Source organism: Acomys russatus, chromosome 4 (genome assembly GCF_903995435.1).
Source record: "Acomys russatus chromosome 4, mAcoRus1.1, whole genome shotgun sequence".
Lineage (NCBI taxonomy): Eukaryota > Metazoa > Chordata > Mammalia > Rodentia > Muridae > Acomys > Acomys russatus.
This window is the reverse complement of record NC_067140.1, coordinates 3,999,825-4,020,681: the sequence shown is the minus strand read 5'-3', so window position 1 is coordinate 4,020,681 and position 20,857 is coordinate 3,999,825. Positions and strand designations below refer to the sequence as shown.

The 20,857-nt window shown below is 50.1% G+C and overlaps 1 protein-coding gene and 1 non-coding gene across 2 annotated transcripts in view; both read right to left on the bottom strand.

Annotated features, from left to right (window-relative positions):
* Positions 1-4,333: 4,333 nt before the first annotated feature.
* LOC127188751 (U6 spliceosomal RNA) lies at positions 4,334-4,439 on the bottom strand. The gene has a single exon (XR_007830596.1). It is a non-coding gene; the product is annotated as a U6 spliceosomal RNA (small nuclear RNA).
* Positions 4,440-8,068: 3,629 nt separating this feature from the next.
* The window catches only part of Znf341 (zinc finger protein 341), a 35,374-nt gene continuing 22,585 nt past the window's right edge, over positions 8,069-20,857 (bottom strand). The window contains exons 9-15 of the mRNA XM_051143561.1: positions 19,952-20,142; positions 16,046-16,254; positions 12,223-12,319; positions 11,668-11,800; positions 11,274-11,385; positions 10,973-11,043; positions 8,069-8,668 (exon numbers count right to left, since the gene is read on the bottom strand). Of these exons, the coding sequence (XP_050999518.1) occupies positions 8,154-8,668; positions 10,973-11,043; positions 11,274-11,385; positions 11,668-11,800; positions 12,223-12,319; positions 16,046-16,254; positions 19,952-20,142 (1,328 nt within the window). The 3' untranslated portion in view covers positions 8,069-8,153. The remainder of the gene's footprint in view (positions 8,669-10,972; positions 11,044-11,273; positions 11,386-11,667; positions 11,801-12,222; positions 12,320-16,045; positions 16,255-19,951; positions 20,143-20,857) is intronic.

Here is a 20,857-nt window from a genome sequence, read left to right as displayed (position 1 = left end):
GTTTTTATTAGGTGGAAAAGGGGACTTCGGAAATGGAAGCGTCTATCTGCTGGTGGGCCCCTCTGCATTCTCAGTGCGGTAAACACCAAGGTTGCCGTGTTGTTCAGAAGTTTTGGGGGCAGGGAGAATTACTGACTGTCAGCAGCCAAGTCAACCTTCCTATCCAGAGTTTCTCAGCCCAACTGAAGCTTTGAGGCCATTAACCCATTAGTCTTTAAGGACTTTTGTTTCTATTTTTTTTGGGCGGGGGTGAGTTTCGAGACAGGGTTTCTCTGTGTAGCCTTGGCTGTCCTGGACTCACTTTGTAGACCAGGTTGGCCTCGAACTCACATGGATCCTCCTGCCTCTGCCTCCCAAGTGCTGGGATTAAAGGTGTGCGCCACCACGCCCGGCAAGGACTTTTGTTTCTAACAAGGACAACAAATCATAAAGAAACATCTGGTGTGGTGACACAGCACTTGGAAAGTGGGGGCAGTAATATCAGGTTCAACTTTTCTGAGTCTACATAGCAAGTTCAAAGCCAACCTAGGCTACATCTAGGAGACCCTTTCTCAAATAAACAGAAGGTGTGCAAGATGGTTCAGGTGACTGAATGCTTGCCGTGCAAACACAAAGACCCGAGTTCAGAGCCTGGCACCCATATAAGATGCTGAGTGTGTAGCCGGGTATGGTGGGTGTGCGCCTTTAATCCCAGTCCTCAGAGGCAGAGTGTTAGTATTCTGCTTCAGTCTGCCTAACCTGTGATGTCACTGCTTACCTGCCATGGGGGCGTGGCCCTGCCCAGGGCCATATAAAAGACAGACCTTCCATGCTGTCTCTCTCTCTCCACTCTTTCTCTCCCTCTACCCCCTCTTTACTTTCTCTCCCGGGGGTACCCCTTCCCTCCTTTCCCTCTCCCCCCATGCTCATTTAATAAACTCTGCATAACATAATATCTGCCTGGTACCTTGTAGTCTATCATCCGCCTTTAATTTTTATATATAACACAGAGGCAGGAGGAGCTTTGTGAGTTCGAGGCCAGCCTGGTCTACAAAGTGAGTCCAGGACAGCCAAGGCTGTTACACAGAAAAACCCTGTCTTGTTTAAAAAGAAAAACAAAGCCGGGCGGTGGTGGCACACGCCTTTAATCCCAGCACTCAGGAGGCAGAGGCCGGCGAATCGCTGTGAGTTCGAGGCCACGCAGCCTCGAGACTACACAGCAAACACAGAGAAACCCTGTCTCGAAAAAACAAAAAACAAAAAACAACAAAAAACAAACAAAACAAAACACCCTGCATGTAGAAGTAGAAGGAGTCTTTGGCCCTTTAGCTTCTTCAGCTTAGGGTTTTAGGTTGGCTCTTAGCTCTCTAGCATTTGAGCTCCTGTTTCCTGGCCTTTTGCTTTTTGAACTTTGAGCCAGCAAGCCTTTGGCCTTGGGTTTTTGTGGGTTTCTTTTTTGTTTGTTTGTTTGGTTGGTTGGTTGGTTTGGTTTGTTTTTAGCCTTTTCCTCCTGGGCTGTCAGTTGAGCTAGTGAGCCTTTTTGGGCCTTCTCCGTTGGGACATGAGCTAAGTAGGAAGTTCAGCTGGGTGCTTTCTCTGCCTCTCTGGGCTAGCAGGTGGCTAGCATCTGGCTCCTGAGTCTTTATTGGTAAAACAGAGCAATCAGGGATTTTCAATTAAAACAGCACTGTGGGCCTGGAGAGATGGCTCATCGGTTAAGAGCACTGGCTGTTCTCCTAAAAGTCCCAGCAACCACAGGGTAGCTCACAACCATTTATAATGAGATCTAGGGTCCTCTTTGGGTGTGTAGGTGTACATCCAGGCAGAACACTGTATACATAATAAGGAAATAAATCTTTAAAAACAAAACCAACCAAACAAAAACCACTGTCCTGACTGTGATGCGGAAGCAGAAACAGAATAAACCCTTCCTCCCCAACTTGCTCTTTATCATGATGTTTTCATTGCAGCAACAGCAACCCTGACTAACACAAACAGCAAGTGCTCTTAACCACTAAGCTATCTCTCCAGCCCCCAAAATAAAAAACCTCAACGCCATGTAAATAAGGTACTACGAAGCACAAAACTTGGCTCTAAGTGGATGCTCAAGCCACCCTCTGAGTTTGCTGCTAAAGAGGCCAAAGGCTAGCAGAGCTCTTACCTGTCTATAATCCTACCCCTGGGGAAGCCAAGTCAGCGGGATTGCTGACAGTTTAAGGGGACCTGAACATCTCTGTGAGTTCCAGGTGTTCCTGGCAGGAGGAGGGATGGGGAGAATAAAAGGAGAGGGTTGAAAAGAGAAAAGGAAAGAAGTTAAATGAAACATAAAAATAAATAAATAAATAAATAGAAAATAGGAACAATTGGGGCTGGAGAGATGGCTCAGAGGTTAAGAGCACTGACTGCTCTTCCAAAGGTCCTGAGTTCAATTCCTAGAAACCACATGGTGGCTCACAGCCATCTATAATGAGATCTGATGCCTTCTTCTAGCCCACAGGTGTACATGCAGGCAGAACACTGTATATATAATAATAAATAAATAAAATCTTTTTTTAAAAAAGGAGCAATCAAGATTGCTCATTGGATAAAAGTGCTTACTGGCCAGGTGTGGTGGCGCACACCTTTGACCCCAGCACCTGGGAGGCAGAGGGAGGTGAATCACTGTGAGTTTCAAGGCCAGCCTGATCTACAGAGTCCAGGACAGCCAAGGCTACACAGAGAAATCCTGTCTCAAAACAAAACAAAACAAAACAAAAGTGCTTACTGCTAGGTCTGATGTCTTAATTTCTATCCCTGGCATACACGCACGTGCATGTGCGCGCGCACACACACACACACACACACACGCGCGCGCGCACACATACACACGCGCGCGCGCACACATACACACGCGCGCGCGCGCACACATACACACGCGCGCACACACACATACACACACACATGCGCGCGCACACACACACGCGCGCGCACACACACACGCGCGCGCACACACATACACACGCGCGCGCGCGCACACACACGCACGCGCGCACACACACGCGCGCGCGCGCGCGCACACACACACACACTGTGCTCACATGTACACATCATACATATATGCGCATCATTATATAGATAAATAAATATTTTGAGACAGTCTTAGTATGTAGCCCTGCTGTCCTGGACCTCATTTTGTAGACATCAGACTCACAGGGATAAGTATCCACATTGCTTCTCAAATGTCGAGACTAATATATATTTATGTTTTTTTTGTTTTGTTTTTTTTTGGTTTTTTTTTTTTTGGTTTTTTGAGACAGGGTTTCTCTGTGTAGTCTTGGCTGTCCTGGACTCGCTTTGTAGACCAGGCTGGCCTCGAACTCACAGCGATCCGCCTGCCTCTGCCTCCCGAGTGCTGGGATTAAAGGCGGGCGCCACCACGCCCGGCTATATTTATGTTTTAAGAAAGTAACTGAGGCCAATTTAGAGGCGGAGGCTGATGGGCGGCTAAAAAAGGATGGGAGCAAGCTTTGGGTCCTTCAAGCCTATAAATCCACACAGTAACATAAAACAATAACACCCAACATCAAAAACCATGTGCAGCTGGGTGTGGTGGCTCCCACTGCAGTCCTAGCACTTGCTGCACCCAGATTTTGAGAGCCCCAAAAAGAACCAGAAAGACTCAAAACCGCTGTAAATACAAGAGGAATCTTTAATATTTCAGCGCGAGCTGGATCAAGACCGATACCAAATCAAAAGTATCAGGAAGCTACACTGGCCTTGATCTGGGGACCTTTTAAGTCCTTTTCCTCCAGATGCCCGCTAAGCAGGGGGTATCCTAGTCTGGCAATCAGCTATTGGTTGCGTACATAAGGGGCGTCTAATGTCCAAAAGGTGACAGGCTACAGAAAAGGGCGCCAAGACCACCCATGGCTTAACTTTTTCTCTTGGCTCAACACTTTGCTCAGGGAAGTGTCTGTTTTCTTAATAAGCCCATCTCCAGTGGGATGGGTCAATTGCAATCAGGTACCACTAACTCTGGTGGTACTTCTTTCTTGAAGCTGTGAGCTCGAATCTCCTTACTTTTTCCAATCTCCTTTGCCTCCCTTTTAAGTCTGTTTCTTCAAAGAACTCTGTGACCCTCTGATAGGCTCCCAGGCCATTTGTGGTGGCTCAGGAGGGAGCTGGTGTTAGCCCAGGAGGGAATGCACTCCTGGCTACTCTCTGGGTCGGCCTATATGGGTGCTTAGCTAATGTTTCACTGGGTATAGTAGTCTGGCCTGGCATCTGTGGCCTCTTGGGGTTTGCAGGACCTCTGTCCAGGCCCTTCTGGCTTTTATGGTCTCTGCTGAGAAGTCGGATGTAATTCTGATAGGTTAAAAATATGGGACGCTTCATGAATTTGCGTGTCATCCTTGCGCAGGGGGATGCTAATCTTCTCTGTTAAAGTTCCAATTTTAGTCTATGTGCTGCGAAGCAGGCACGGTTTAGACAATGTTTACAAATCTTTTAGGCCTCCTCTCATCCTCTAACACTCAAGGTGGAGGCAGAAGACGCAAAAGGTCAAAGTTATCTTTAGCGACCTGGTGAGCTTGAAGCCAACTAAGGCGACCTGAGACCCCGCCTCAGTGGGCGAAAATCCTGTGGCTTTCTGGTCCCTTTGTTTTGGTTTTTATTCTGTCACTTTGAGACATAGAAACTTAGAAGTATTTCTCTATAGTAAATCACAGCTAACATTCAGTTGGCCTGCCAGGGACCCAGCAGGGAATAGCAGGGTCAAGGGTCACTTGTCATGTACAATGCAAGAGACTGGTTTGCTCAGCTGCGCCTGCTGCTATTGCTGCTGTGTCAGATAATCCAGTTTCCAGTACAGTAGAAATCTGGATTTTAAGTGAAATGTCCAAAACTGAAAGTTGCATCGTTTTTTAAATTTTGTTTTGTTTTTTGAGACAGGGTCTCTTTGTGTTAGCCTTGGCTGTCCTGGACTCACTTTGTAGACCAGGCTGGCCTCGAATTTACTGCAATCCACCTGCCTCTGCCTTCCCAGTGCTGGGATTAAGTATGTGCCACCACGCCCTGTTTTTTAAATTTTATCTTTATTTCATGTGTGTTGCATGTATGTCTGTGTGAGGGTGTTGGACTACAGACAATTGTGGTGTGGGTGCTGGGAATTGAACCTGGGTCCTCTTGGAGAGCAGTCAGTGCTCATTTGCCTCTGCCTCTGAAGTGCTAAAATTAAAGATGTGAGCCACCACCAGGTGGTGGTGGTGGCACACGCCTTTAATCCCAGCACTTGGGAGGCAGTGCAGGCAGATCTCTCTGAGTTCGAGGCCAGCCTGGTCTACAAAGCAAGTCCAGGACAACCAAGGCTACACAGAGAGATCTTGTCTTGAAAAACAAGGTACAAGCTACCGTATCAGGTTTTTAGTAATACTCTTTGAAACGGGGCCTTGATATATCGCCCTAGCTGGCCTTGAACTCAGAGATATGACTGCCTCTGCCTCCTGAGTGCTAGGATTAAAGCATTCACTAGTGTTGTGTGGTGGTGACACTCTTTTAATTCCAGCACTCGGGAGGCAGAGGCAGGCAGATCACTTGAGTTTCAGGACAGCCTGGTCTACAGAGCCAGTTCCAGGACAGCCAAGGCTACACAGAAAAATCCCGTGGAAAGGCAAAACCCAACAAAACAAAAAGCATTCGTGTCGAGCTTGTTTGAAATACCATCTTGCTTTGCAGCTCAGGCTAGAGTTGTACTTACTCAGCAGCCAAGGTTGACCTCAGACTTGTGATCCTTCTGCCTCAGCCACCCCTCAGCTCCCTGCACCGGGTCTTTGACAGTGATGAGGACTGAACCCGGGACTCTATGCATGTGAGACAAATGCTCTACCACTGAGCTATACTTCCAGCCTAAGCATCACTGTTTTAGAATGTTGGCTTTGTCCTTTTTTCTCAGATGCTGGCTGCCTGTCTGGTAACTGGATTCAACCCAGCAAATGCCAATCTGGGCCCTCCAGTCTCCTTACTTTATTTCCCTCATCAGGTAGGGCATTGTTCTTTTCAGTAACTGGGGAAGCTGAGATTCAAAAGCATTCTCCACAGTCCGGCAGGGGCAGAGGCAGGATCCAAACACAGTCTTGGCCGATGCCAGTCCATGCTCTTTCTGGATGAGGGTGGGACCTGGATGGCCAGCCTCTTAACACTATGTTGCCCGGCAACCTGGAGCTCTTCAAGCTGCTTTGGAATTGGTGCTCTGCCACCAATTCTCTGTGGCCCCTGATGAAGGGCTTTCCCTTTCTCTGGGGGTCAGTGTCCCGTCTGCTAAACTAGGAGTGCACATGCCAATCAGACTCCAACACTGCCCAGCTTCCCCCACACGGTGCTACTCCAAATCTGCCTTCTTCTGCGACCTTCTCTGCCACTTGCCTGCTACATGGCTTTGGCCTGATAACCCTATCTCAGCTGCAAACCTGGGTCAAAAGCCGTTCCTAACTTGGATGCTTGGAACAACGCCAACCCCAGGGCAAGAACGTGACTTTCCATGATTCCCAGCAACTATGCGCACACTCGAGAGTGCACATCAGGTGGGAACGCAGCCTTGACGGTGCATGCGTACCAGTGCCTCCCGGGGACTCCTCGCCACAGAGAATAAAAGACAAATTCCTTAAAAGCCAAGGCTCGCTCTCACTCTCGCACCAGCTCATACGTCAGTAGAGCAGAGTGGCCAGGCGCAAGGGGAGGCAGGCCACGCCGGCTCGACTCGCAGCTCCGCCACGTACTGGCTGTACGTAAGCTTGGGCAAAGAGCTCTGCCTCTCTGAGCCTCTGCGTCCTCCACTGTACACACAGGAATGTTAATAGCCCTCACCTGACAGACTGAGACAACGTAACACGACCAGCTCAGCAGAGTCCATCTCACGAAGGCTTAAAGGACCAGCGCCTGTCACTTTCCACACACTGTAACCAGATATGTACTACTTTGTGGGCTCCTTTTCTTCCACCCATCTCAAACCCCTACACTAGACATGAGAGAAGAAAGGGTAGAGAGGAGAGGGGGTGATGCTATCATTAGCCGACTTCCTGCTCATTAGGGTCCTCGAGCTCCTTTGGGGCAAGTTTGATCTTCGCCATCAGGATATCTCATTTCTTTTTCTTGTTTCTTCTTTGCTCGTGACTACTTAACAAACAGCAACCAACAACCCACCTCTTGAGGCTCTAGTGTTTATCTACCCTCTGATAAGTCTGCAGAATTCCAATTGGCACACACTCACAGAAACTATCCGCAGCTGGCAAAAAAAAAATCACGCTTCCGCTAGAGCTTGAGGCAAGTCATAAGTCACCTGCTGCACCCAGCTGACCTGAAACTCGAAATCCCCCTGCATTGGCTTCCTGAGTGCTGTGGACTGCTGGCGTTACCCCCCCTCCCTGATCCGGGAAAGCCTTCTCCTCTGTGATTCCTGGTCAGTGTGAGGGCTACAGGACATCTCACCCTGACTGAGCTTTTAGAGTGCTGCCACTTCAGCCGGTGGAAAGAACCACTCAGGCTCAGGCCAGTGTGGTTTGGACATATGTCATTGGTTAAAAACATTTATTGAGATTTATTGAGCGCTTTCCAGGCCGTGGGTACTACGCCCAGCCCTTTGCACGTTTCAACATTCTATGTCCTCAAGACAATCTAGGACGTAGTACTACACGAAGTCCTGTTGCACAGGCGAGGAACACGGAGCAAAAAGAGGTTTTAGTGCCTTGCTCGAGGTCATACTGGTGGATCCGAAGCCAGGTCTGGCTAGTAGCTCTAGTCTAAACCCCAGGCTAAGTGCTTCTTACACGCTCATCTCACGGGCTCGCCTTCAGGGAGTGTTCTGGTGATGGTTCAACACGCAAGGATTCCAACCACATCCAGCTAGCATCCTAAAGAGCAGCCAGACCAGAGGCCACCCCAGGTAGCCTGGGTGGGCGGGACTACCCTGCCTTCTCTTGGAGGAGGCCCAAGTACCGGCCTCCATCACCTCATGATGCTCTGGCTCTCTCTCTCTCTTACTACTGCTATGCCCTGGAGCTATGGTGCCCGCCTCACATCCTGAGTGCTGCAGGGCTCCCTAGATGACCGCGGGGGCATAGGAAGACAGCCCTGGGACAAGGTTGATACAGCAACTTCCAAAAGGGTTTGCGCCAATGGCCCCTCTGGAAAGTTCGGTATGGTCACTCTGAGGCCTGGATGTAGACAGGAACGGCAAGCATGGCACAGGCTCCCTCAGTCCCAGCCTGCAGCTCGGCCAGTGCCAGGTTGGAACCCAGACCCTCCGTGTGTCCCGGCACCACCAGCTCTGGGTCCCCACCCACCACGATAGACAGCACGGCATCCTGCTCGAAGGGAGGCTTGCCAGGGGCCGCCTCGGGCGCGGGTCCTGCGGCCTTCAGTTCCTCCAGCCCCAATGGGTCGGACATGGGGCTGTCCTCCTTGTGCACGCCGATAATGCTGCTACCAGCACGCGGGGCTGCCCTCCTCCGGGGAGGCCGCCGGGCTTGCAGGTCCTTGTCCTTTGTGGGGCCCAAGCGGCAGCGGTGATCCTTGAGGTATTTGTGTCGCGAGAAGCCCTTGGCACAGCCTGCGCAGCGGAACTTGTAGTTGCCCGTATGCGCGCGTTGGTGCTCGGCCAGGTGGGCTCTGCGGCTGAAGGACTTGCTACACAGCCCACACTTGTGGAGCTTCAGGCCTGGGGAGTGAGGAGCCATTAGAGAGAAGCACAGCCCCTCACGCTGCACCCACCCGGGAAATAACTGCAGTCTCCGGTCCTATAAGCATCTGTGTGGTCAGGCCTCAGTCGGCTCCATTGTTTTCTCTCACTTCTTCCCTGCCGCTTACTTCACTACACTGTGAGCTTCCTGCCCTGGGCCTTTGCACTTGGAGTTTCCGTGACCAAGGTAATCTGCTCGGTCCTTATGCCTTGGTGAACTCTGTAGGTCACATAATCTCTCAACTGGATGACCAGAGGCAGCTACCTCCTCTGGGTTGCCTGCCGCACCTGTGGTCCTCAGACCATTGCCAGTGGAAGAGATGAGATGCTTTTGTTTTTGTTTTTTGTTTGTTCCTTTTTTTTTTTTTTTTTGAGACAGGGTTTCTTTGTGTAGCCCTGGCTATCCTGGAACTCTCTTTGTAGACCAGGCTGGCCTGAAACTCAGAGATCCGCCCGCCTCTGCTTCCTTAGTGCTGGGATTAAAGGCGTGAGCATAAAAAAGTTGAAGGCTTTCAGGGCATGGTGGTGCAGGCCTTTGATCCCAGCAGGGAGGCAGAGGCAGGAGGATCTCTGAGTTCAAGGCCAGCCTGTCTACAAAGCAAATCCAGGACAGCCAAGGCCACTAGAGAAACCCTGTCTCGGACACCCCCCCCCCCCAAAAAAAACCCAAACCAAATCAAACTAATAGAAGGCTTGCTGCTCAAACCCTGCTCTGAGGGCCTGTTTCCTACAAAGCAGGGTGCAGGGTGCAGGGTGCCCAGCCCTTCCTCCACTCTGTGCCCTGTGCTCCGGCGCCTCCTCCCTCTGGTCTTTCCTTATCCTAGGGACCTGCACGTGCTGTTCTCACTCCCAGGAAACCAATTTCCTGGCTCCTTTCTCTCTCCATCGAGGACTGGAAAATCCTTTCCAGATTCCAATACTCAGCCTGCTGGGCCAGGCTACGTCTGTAAGTGCCTTTACCCTTCAGCCTCCTTGGGTTGAAGGCTCAAAAAGGGGCAGCTACTTGCCTGAAACCTCCCAGCAGGGCGCTGGTAGCATCAAGGCTCAAAGCAAAGATGTCAAAGTCCTTAATCCACTTTCCTCCCCCATTTCTCATTTTAAAAAGAGGAAGGAGCTCAGACTTTCGAGACAGGGTCTCTCTGTGTAGCCTCGGCTGTCCTGGACTTGCTTTGTAGACCAGGCTGGCCTCGAACTCACAGCGATGCACCTGCCTCTGCCTCCTGAGTGCTGGGATAAAGGGTGTGCACCACCCAGCCTCAGGCTGGCTCTGAACTCGAACTCCTGGTCCTCTTGCTTCTACCTCCCAAGTGCTGGAACTACAGTTGTTTGCAACCATGCTTATGTGCTGTTGGGAATCAAACCACAGGCTTCACAGATGCTAGGCAAGTGCTCCACCAACTGAGTTACATTCCCAGGTTACTCTCTTCCGTTTTTAAGCTTTTAACTGGAGCAACTTATCTCCAAGGAAACTTTTGGAGACATTTTTGGTTGTTACACTATGGGAAAGATACCACACTGACTAATCATGGCTATGGGGCAGTCATGGACAGTGGATGCGGAGTGGACATGGGCAGTAGATGTGGGGTGGGCATGGACAGTGGATGTGGGGTGGGCATGGGCAGTGGATGTGGGGTGGGCATGGGCAGTGGATGTGGGGTGGGCATGGACAGTGGATGTGGGGTGGGCATGGGCAGTGGCTGTGGGGTGGGCATGGATAGTGGATGTGGGGTGGGCATGGACAGTGGCTGTGGGGTGGCGGGCATGGGCAGTGGCTGTGGGGTGGGTATGGATAGTGGATGTGGGGTGGGCACGGACCGTGAATGTGGGTCGGGCATGGACAGAGGATGAGATGCTGATAAGCATTCTTGTTTCATTTAGGAAAAGTGGCTTGGAGACCTCTGTCTTGCCTTCCCAGGCAACCTCTTGGCCCGATTTGGATGGCACTGACACACACCTCTGTGTCACTACACACAGTCCAGTTCAGCTGCCTCACATCTACTCCCTGAGACTGGGGTTGCAACCAATTCCCCTCTGTTGCCCCAAGGTCCCCAACACAGACCTGGCTTCTAGCTCCCATGAGGGGATGGGCAGAAACCTATTGGCTGGATTAGACAGGGTAGGGTGGGGGGGGGGGGGGGGGGGGGGGGGGGGGGGGAACACAGAGCAGACGGACAGGATGGGGAACAGGACACTGTGTCTCATACAGGTGTCTGCTTTTCCTCCTCAGCTCTATCTCAGGGAACTTATCTTCACCAGTCCCTGGCAAGCCCCCAAGCCTCTTACCAGCGTGGGAGAGGATATGAGCTTTCAGTTTGTCCTGCCGGTTGAACTCCTTACTGCAGCCTGTGTGCATCCTGGAACCCAAAGCCATCACCAGTTAGGGAAGCACGGGAGCCTGAATCCTCTTACTGGTCCTTGCCCCGGCCTTTGTCAAAGGGCTAGGCAAGGGAGCAAGCAATATGGGGAGTGAGGTAGGCAGGACCCGAACAGGACAGATGGGGAGAGGCCCTCGGTCCAGGCCTCCAGATCGGCCCGTCCAGGGTAACCTAACCCTTACCCCATAGATAAGGCAGTCTCTACTTACGAGAAGGGACATTTGTACTTCTTGAAGGGTTCGTGGATCAGCATGTGTCTCTTCAGTTTGTCCTTGCGGTTGAATGCAGATTCGCACACTGAGCATTTGTAGGGCTTCTCACCTGTGAGGACATGGACACACCACATGGGTTCCGTGAGGAGGAGCCTGCCTCTGAGGCTTACCTCTGCTCTCAAGGTGTTAGGAACCCTGTGTCCACAGGTGAGGGGGTAAGAGCCCCGTGCCCACGGGTGAGGGGGTGGGAGCCCCGTGCCCACGGGTAAGGGGGTGGGAGCCCCGTGCCCACGAGTGAGGTGGGGCTGGGTGAGGTGGTGGGAGCCCCGTGCCCACGGGTGAGGGGGTGGGAGCCCTGTGGCCATGGGTGAGGGGGTGGGCCAGCACCCACCTGAGTGGATGTGGGCATGCAGCTTGAGGTAGTGCTCCTTCCGGAAGAACTTCTTACAGATCTGGCACCTGAACCGGCCACCACTGCCGTGGGTGGGTAAGTGACGCCGCAGGTAGCGTTCACAGGGGAAGACCTGGAGGAAGAGCGTGGCAGGTTAGCTTGCAGGACCCCTTCCCTCACCACCTTCCACCTCTGAGCTCAGGGACCCTGATTTCTAGCTCCTTGGAGACATCACCTTATCTGTCCATCGGGGCTGGAGGCCAGAGTGTCAAATCCAGCCTTCCAGACCCAGCTCTCTGAGCATTCATGAGCCCAGCCAAAGCACACCCTCTGAGTCACCCAGGTCGCTCTTCTTACGCAGAGGGCTTTCTTTCTTGGCCATGAACTCCTATTCATCCCTCAAGACCCAAGTCCCACGACAGTGCCTCCGTGAAGCCTTCTTTACTTCCTGGTGCCATGCTAGACAACTCAAATCCTTTGAATGATCCTCCAAAGTCTTAAGGCAGCTCGCTGTCCCTCACAGGCCTCCTCTGAGGAAGATGCTGTACTCCCTACCTTCTGGCAGTGTGGGCAGGGGAAGCTATGAGTGGCCGTCTGTACGTGGTGCTCCAAGGCCTCAGGAGTGGAGTATTTGTTGACACACTTGACACACCTAAGTGGGAAATAAGAGAGGGACGAGCTCTAGCAAGTATGAAGTCTTCTTCCAAAACAACTTCAGGAGGCAAAATCCCACATGTAACGCGTTCTCAAATGTGTCTACTCCCCTCTGACATTCTCCATCCTCGGCTGAGCTGCCAAGACACCTGTGTAGGCTTCTTTGCCTCATCCTGACCCCTGAAGTCCCTTATCTCCCAGGGAAGCCAGATGACATCTTATGTTCTGTTTTGTTTGAGAGAGGGCTTCTCTGTGTAGCCTTGGCTGTCCTTGACTCACTTTGTAGACCAGGCTGGCCTCGAACTCACAGTGATCCGCCTGCCTCTGCCTCCCGAGTGCTGGGATTAAAGGCGTGCGCCACCACGCCCAGCTGAGCCATATTTATTATCCCAAAGGATGGAAGTGGAGACAGGAAGATCAAGAGTTTAAGGTGACTCGTGACTACATCCTCAAACACTAAACAACAAAATCCTTTTCTCTATATTTAACAAGAAAGCCTTTTGTGGGAGCTAGAGAGATGGCTCAGAGGTCAAGAGCACTGACTCTTCTTTCAGAGGTCCTGAGTTCAATTCCCAGCAACCACATGGTGGCTCACAACCATCTATAATGTGATCTGATGCCCTCTTCTGGCCTACAGGTGTACCTGCAGATGGAGCACTGTATACATAATAATACATTTTTTTTAAAAAAGATTGCCTTTTGTAATTAGAAATAAATAGCATCGATTTTTTAAAAATCTTTTTTTATTTTTTAAGACAGGGTTTCATAGAGCTTAAGCTGGCTTCAAACATCTATGTGGATGAGGATCGCCTTGAACCCCTGCCTCCAACTCCCAAGTGCTGGGATTACATGTGCTGGGATACCAGGCAATGGCGGGCAGGGAGAGCTAGGTGTGATGGTGCATACCTGTAACCCAGCACCTTGGAAACATGTAGGAGGATTGTTGTGAATGGAGGCTAGCCTGGTCTACAGACCAAGCTCAGGCCAGCCAGAGCTAGGTAGCAATACCCTGACTCAAACAAACAAAAACAAAAAAGGAAAGAAAGAAAGAAAGAAAGAAAAATACAGCAAATGGCAGGCATGAGTCACATCAGTGGTTAGGGGGACATTCTACAGGCCAAGTCTATTCAACTATGAGGACAGACAGCAGCCAACTGTCAATGTCTAGACCTTTAAGACTGATGTGACCACCACACATGGAGAGAGGTAAGTCTTTCCTTTAAGTCATTGTCACTTTGGATTTCTGCATACAGCTGAAGAATACAGCAAAAAGGACAGTAGCGGTCTCTTATTGAGTGCCTACTGTGTTCCAAGGCCTGTGTTTACAAGCTCGATAGATTCTTCTTCTATTTTACCCTTACAAAGAGTCCAGGAGAGAGGCTAGGCACAGTGGCGCTGGCCTATAATACCAGCTCGCAGGAAGCTAAGGCAAGAGGGTCACTTCAAATCCACTTCAGCTACACAGTGAGTTCAAGGTCAGCCTGGGCTATATATGGAGATCCTGACTGGAAACAGAAAGGGAAGAGAAGGCCGAAGAGATGGCGCAGAGGTTAAGAACACTGGCCGTTCTTCCAAAGGTCCTGAGTTCAATTCCCAGCAACCACATGGTGGCTTACAACTATCTATAATGAGATCTGGTGCCTTCTTCTGGGGAGGAGGCACACGTACAGGCAGAATACTGTATAAATAATAAGTAAGGCAGGTGGTGGTGGCGCACGCCTTTAATCGCAGCACTCGGGAGGCAGAGGCAGGCAGATCTCTGTGAGTTCGAGGCCAGCCTGGTCTACAAAGAGAGTCCAGGACCGCCAAGGCTACACAGAGAAACCCTGTCTTGAAAAAAAAACCAAAAACCCAAATAAATAAATAAATAAACAAACAAACAAAAAGGGGGGAGGTCAGAGGAGGAAGATAGAAGGGTATAACTGAATTGGTAGCATGCTTGTTTAGCATTCACAAGGCTCTTAGTTTGGTCCCCAACAGTGAATAATTGAGGTGTGGTGGGACATATTATCCCAGCACTCAGCAGGTAATGACAGAAGGATCATCCTTGGCTACATCGGCCAGGTCTCCAGGAGATACTGAGTGGGGGGGGGGGGCAGGCACTGTCAGGGTCCTTATCACAGGTGAGGAAACTGAGGCAGTTCAACACTTTCCCCGAGGTCATGCATCAACCCAAGCCAGCCTGGGCTCTGAGCCCGGGCAGGTGGCTCCACAGTCTTTACCATTACCCTCAGGCCACACTGAAGCAGCTGCCTCCTGAGCGGTTTGAGGCCACACTGGTAGCATTTTAGTACAGTGTACAAAACGCATTTGTTCCCACACCTGTCTTCAGCAAGGAACAGATTTTACGCTCAGAGATATACTTATCCTCATTCCAGGGCCTCCCCCAGAAGTTTCTGAGGTGAGAGAGGCCACCAGCCAGAACCCTGTAGGTGTTAGTTTGCATAGAGATGCAAAAGTCATCCCAAGGGCTGGAGAGATGGCTCAAAGGTTAAGAACACTGTCTGCTCTTCCAGAGGTCCTGAGTTCAATTTCCAACAACTGCATGGTGGCTCACAACCATCTATAATGAGAGCTGGTGCCCTCTTCTGGCCTGCAGGTGCACATGCAGGCACAATACTATACAATATACATAATAAATAAGTAAATAAATAAATCTTTTTTAAAAAAGTCATCCCAACATGAAAACATTTAGTGGACCGGGTCCCAGACAGATACCTGTCCCCATGGATTCAGGACTGTTGTGGAACACCTGCTCCCAACCAGTAGCTAGCAAATGGGCAGGAGAAAACCCAAATGGCAAAAGCATGGTAGTGTCTGAAGAACACACTCTCTATAAAGGAGGCCCGGAAAACACAGGGAGACACTCTGTAGAAGAGTGGTGACAAGAGGGACAAAGAGCTGAAGATCTATGTGGTAATCTCATTTCTGACAGGAGAACCCAGAACACCAGTTGTTAGGTTTTTGTTTGTTTTTTGAGACAGGGTTTCTCTGTGTAGCCCTGGCTGTCCTGGACTAGCTTTGTGGATCAGGCTGGCCTCGAACTCTGCCTCTGCCTCCCGAATGCTGGGATCAAAGGCACGTGCCACCACACCTGGCTTCAGAACAACAGTTTTAAAAACTGTGTTCTGTTTATGTGTGTGAGCCTGCATGAGTTTATATGCACCTTGTGCCTGCAGAAACCCACAGAGGCCAGAAGAGGGCACCAAGTCCCTCTTTTGTTACAGACAGTTCGGACCCACCATGTAGGGACTGGCAACTGAACCCAGGTCCTCTGCAAACACTCTTATCCACTGAACCCTCTTTCCAGCCCTAAACATGTTTTTTCTTCTCCTTTGTATTTATCTATCTTGTGTGCGTACCTGCGAGTGGAGGTGAGATGGCAACTTCATGGAAGTGAGTTCTTTCCCTCCATCATATTCGGTCTCAGCCGTGGACCAAAGCCAAACCATGAAGCTTAACAGCAAGCACCTTTACTCACTGAGCCATCTTTCTGGCCCCTAGTTACCCTTTCAAGGTGGTGTTGCTATGATAAATGGCCAACAAAGAGTGATCTAAGAAGTCAGTATGTTTTTTCCTACTTAATGCCAGCACTGAAACACTCCAGGCTGGGCCCCAGCTTTCAGCCTCAGTTTCACTTCAAGATGTGTCACTGATCCTGAGCAGTCTGAGCCCAGGGCTCCCTGCCCAATCGTCCAGCCTGGCTGAAAGCATGGGCACATACTTGTAGACGGTGCTGTCCTTCTTGGGGCTGTGCTGCGGCAGGAGACTGTGGGAATACTGGTGCACGCCCAGGTCATACAGTGAGGGGAAGTCCTTGCTACAGAGATGGCAGCGGTAGCTCAGCTCCTCCTGGTGGCTTCTGATGTGCTCCAGAAAGGTGTCCAGCTTGGGAAACATCTGGGCACAGCTTTTGACCACGCACTTGTACACCTAGGGGGGGAGACACTGGGAAGTGAGAGATGTGGCAGCCGCCTCTCCTACCTTGTGAGCTGGCGTGAGGCTATAAACACTTCCAGCATTTCCCTGGTCCTCACAGGTGAAACCAGGGCCTCCTAAATGCTGGGTAAGCAGCCTGCCATTGAGTTTTATCTCTTAGCTCTCTTTTGAACTTTTATTTTGATACAGATGATCACTAAGTTTTCCCAGGCTGGCTGTGAACTCACTTCATAGCTCAGTCAGATCTTGAATTGAGATAATCCTGCAGGAGCCTCCTCAGGATCACAGGCTGTGGGTACCAGGCTCAGTTCTGGCTTCACCATCTCTACAGGGTTCTCTGTTCTTGGCTAGTTACCGGCCCCGCCCCCTTAAGCTTTGTGAAGCCTGAATGTATCCATAACAATTACCTAAGACCTGGAAATAACAGTGAAGGTATGACACTTTGCCCTTTTAATGTCACATGAGAGTCATGTCAGGACTCTCAAGTGGGTGGACATCATTAGCTGGGGGCAGTGGTGCACACCTATAATCCTAGCACTTGGGAAGAAAAGGCAGTGTTAAGGTTAGGGTCAGGAGCCCAAGACCAGGACTGGCGGAGGCTGGAGAGATATCTCAGCCATTAGGATCGTTAGAAGCTCTTGCTGCTCTTGCAGAGGAGCCAGGTTCACGTCCCAGCACCCACACGGTAGTCCATAGCCATCCATAACTCCAATTGCAGGGGATCCTACACCTTTTTCTGACCTCTGGGGCACCAGGCACACACATGGTACACATACATACACACAGGACAAGCACTTATACGCATAGGCTAGAGAAAATAAGTCTTTAAAAATTAAAAAACGAGCCGGGCGATGGTGGCGCAGGCCTTTAATCCCAGCACTCAGGAGGCAGAGGCAGGTGGATCGCTGTGAGTTCGAGGCCAGCCTGGTCTACAAAGTGAGTCCAGGACAGCCAAGGCTACACAGAGAAACCTGTCTCGAAAAACTAAAAAAAAAAAAATAATAAAATAAATAAATAAAAAAAGAGCTGGGCATGGTGGCATATGCCTTTAATCCCAGCACTTGAGAGGCAGAGATAGGCAGATCTCTGTGAGTTCAAGGCCAGCCTGGTCTACAAAGAGAATTCCAGGACAGTCAAGGCTACACCAAGAATCCCTGTCTTGGAAAAAAAAAGATATTTCTCAGCCACCTGGTGCGTTTACAGCTAGCCTGAGCTACATGAGACCCATATCAAAAAAAAGAAAGCAAAGAAAAGAAAAACTTCAGAGGCACCACCACCAGGGTCTCTGATTTGGCAGGTGTTAATGGCTGTAGCACATTGCTCTTAGTGAGGAATTCTCAGTGGTCTGGGGGCCACTTTTAGATCCACAAACATCCCTAGAGTCCTCTTGCTCCTTGGGGACATGGCTAGTCTTGACTGTTACTGACTTAGGACCCAGACCCTCAAGTTTAATGTTAATTTGTAAAAAATTTATAATACAATATAAATGATTTCCGTGTGTATGTGTGCGGTGCTCTGAATGTAACTCTGGGTCTTACACATGCCCCTTGCACTAATGGGAGAGACTCTTTTGTCAGATAGAAAAAGAGAACTCCAAAGGCTCTGGATGAGACATTAATAAAATGTGTGTCTACATCAGCAATCTGATACGGGACAGTCAAATGCAGGAGATGCCTCTGAACTATATTATCATTTCCAGATGATCTATGTGACATTCTGACATATGTCTGATCTCAAGTCTATAAGAAATATGCCCTTAGGGCCAGGCGTGGCGGTGCATACCTTTAATCCCAGCACTCAGGAGGCAGAGGCAGGCGGATCACTGTGAGTTCGAGACCAGCCTGGTCTACAAAGTGAGTCCTGGACAGCCCAGGCTACACAGAGAGACCCTGTCTCAAAAAACCAAAACAAGAAAAAAATAAAGAAAGAAAAGAAAAGAAACATGCCCTCAATATTTTGAAAATTCTAGTAGTCATCAAGGTTCCTCAGGTGCCTATACAATGTCAAAACCACTTTATTCTTAACTAAGTCAACTCCAGTTTGCCCAGGATTGCAAGACTGGGTAAAACCCTTTGATTCTCTTGAGAGCCTTGCAGCTAATGCCAGCCACATAGCTCCTTTCGTGGCATGATATCTTTGGGGACATCAGCCTTCCCAAAACAAAATGGCAGAAGCCTGCTGGCAGGGATCCCTTTTTTTTTTCTTCCTTTCTTTCTTTCTTTTCTTTTTTTTTTTTCCTTTACTGTATGTGACAGATGGAGACACAGCAACCACTCTGCAGCTCTGAGGGCAAGTACCACAAGCAAAGGGTACTAGAGGAGAGAGTGAGCAGCCTGGGCCACGATGACATGCATAGCCTGCTATGCAAGTCCAATACTGCTAATCGCAGGCCTATCTTGAGAGGAGAGAAATAAAACTCTATTGGCCAGTCTTCTACTACTGTATGCCTACTAATAGTCTCCAAAGTGATGAGAGCAAAGGCTCTGAGCCTGGGGACACAGCTCATTGGCCCAGTTGGTAGCAGGCTTGCCTAGCATGCATGACACCCTCTAACACCTCACAGATGGGTGCACACACCTATTGTCTCGGTGCTCAGAGGATCAGTTCAAAGTCAGCCTCAGCACATGCATGCACATGTCAGCACAGGAGCTCTCAGAGGCTAGAGGAAGGTGTCATCCCTTGGAGCTGGAGTTACAGGCAGCTGTGAGCCACCTGATGTGGGTGCTGGGGAGTGAACTTAGTGCTCTTAACCACTGAGTCACTGCTTTGTTTCCAGAGCCCCTGTCTTTAATCAAAGACAAAACGAAACCATTTTTGATCCATAAGCGATATAGAGAATTCTTCTAGAAAAGGTTTCCATTGCTAAAAAAAAAACAAAACAAAAACAAAAACAAAAAAAAAACTATGACTGGACTTTCTACACAGAGTAACCTTGATAGGAGCATCGAGATGGCTCAGCAGGGAAAGGCACTTGCCACTCACTGAGCCATGAAAGCCTGACTTCAGTTTTGGGGACCACTATGGTGAAACGAGGGAACAAACTCCTACAAGTTGCCCTCTGACCTCCACATACTCCATGGCATGTGTGCTGGGAACACACACACACACACACACACACACACACACACACGCACACCTCAAAGGTCAGAGATACAGCGGAGGACATGGTGGTGCTCTTTAATCCCAGTACTCAGGAGGCAGAAGCAGCGGACCTTTGCAAATCTGAGGCTGGCCTGGTCTACACAGCCAGTTCCAGTCAGCCTGGGCTACATAGTAAGACCCTGTCTCTTAAAAAAAAAAAAGAAAAAGGCAGTGGTGGCGGCGAGGGATATGGGAGGCTGGGGAAGACAGCAAGTGCAAGGTGAGCCACAATGGGAGGACAAGGCAGTATCTTATGATGACAGCCACCAGAGCTGGCACGACAAGCCACAAAGCCTTTGATGCTGAGCTGAGTGCTTGCCCACGCTCAGCCTCCTGCTAAGTCAGATGACAAACTTCCTAATCGTTTAAGCCAGTAACTCAAAGGCTTCTATTACCTAACCTAAGTGTATGTCATTCCTCCCTTCCACAGGGAAGCTAGTCTCACAGCAAAGAGCCATGAAAAAGGCTGGGCTAATCCCCACCCCTGTCCTGGCAGCAGGGGTGACACCAGTGTCATCACGCTGCACCCCCTGCCTTCACCCCCACCCACCTGCTCCTTCTTGTGCTGGGTCATGTGAGACTTGAGCTGGAAGTAGGTGCTGAACTTGCTGGGGCAGAACTGACACAGGTAGGAGCTGTCGATGAGGACCACCTGCTTGGCGTCTGGCTTGTCACTTGCCTCCTCACCTGGCGAGGGCAAGGCCTGGGGTTGTGTGGTGCTGGACAGGCTCTGGCCCAATCCTATGCAGAGAGAGAAAAGAGGTCACCAAGAGGGTTTTGAGTGAGGCAAGGCAAGAGTCACACCACCTGGGACACCTACTACAGACGTGCTGACACTGGTCAGGGCTCACTCACACTCAGCATGGTGTTTGCTCTAGTACAGCCAGACAAGATGCTAAAACGCTGCCAGGTGATGGTGGCGCATGCCTTTAATCCCAGCACTCAGGAGGCAGAGCAGGAGGATCTCTGTGAGTTTGAGGCCAGCCTGGTCTACAGAGAGAGTTCCAGGGCAGCTAGAGCTGTTACACAGAGAAACCCTGTCTCGAAAACCAAAAAAAAAAAAGAAAGAAAGAAAAATAAAAACCAAAAAAAGTGAGTCTAGGACAGGGCTCTGTTACACAGGAAAACTCTGTCTCAAAAAGCAAAAAACAAACAAACAAACAAAAAGATGCTAAAATACCAACACACATTGTTTATATCTTTTTTTTCAGACAAGGTCTCATATAGTCTAAAACAGCCTCAAATATGCTGTGTAGCTGAGGATGACCTTGAACTTCTGATCCTCCCCCTCTAGCTTCCAAGTGCTGGGAGCACAGGTTGGTACCACCACGGTCAGTTTACATAGTGCTGGGGACTGAACACAGGGCGTCCTGCGTAGAGGCAAACACTCTCTCCTGAGCTGCATCCGCAGCCCTTGAAATACACTCTAATTGAGAGACGGCTAGTGGCCTCTGTT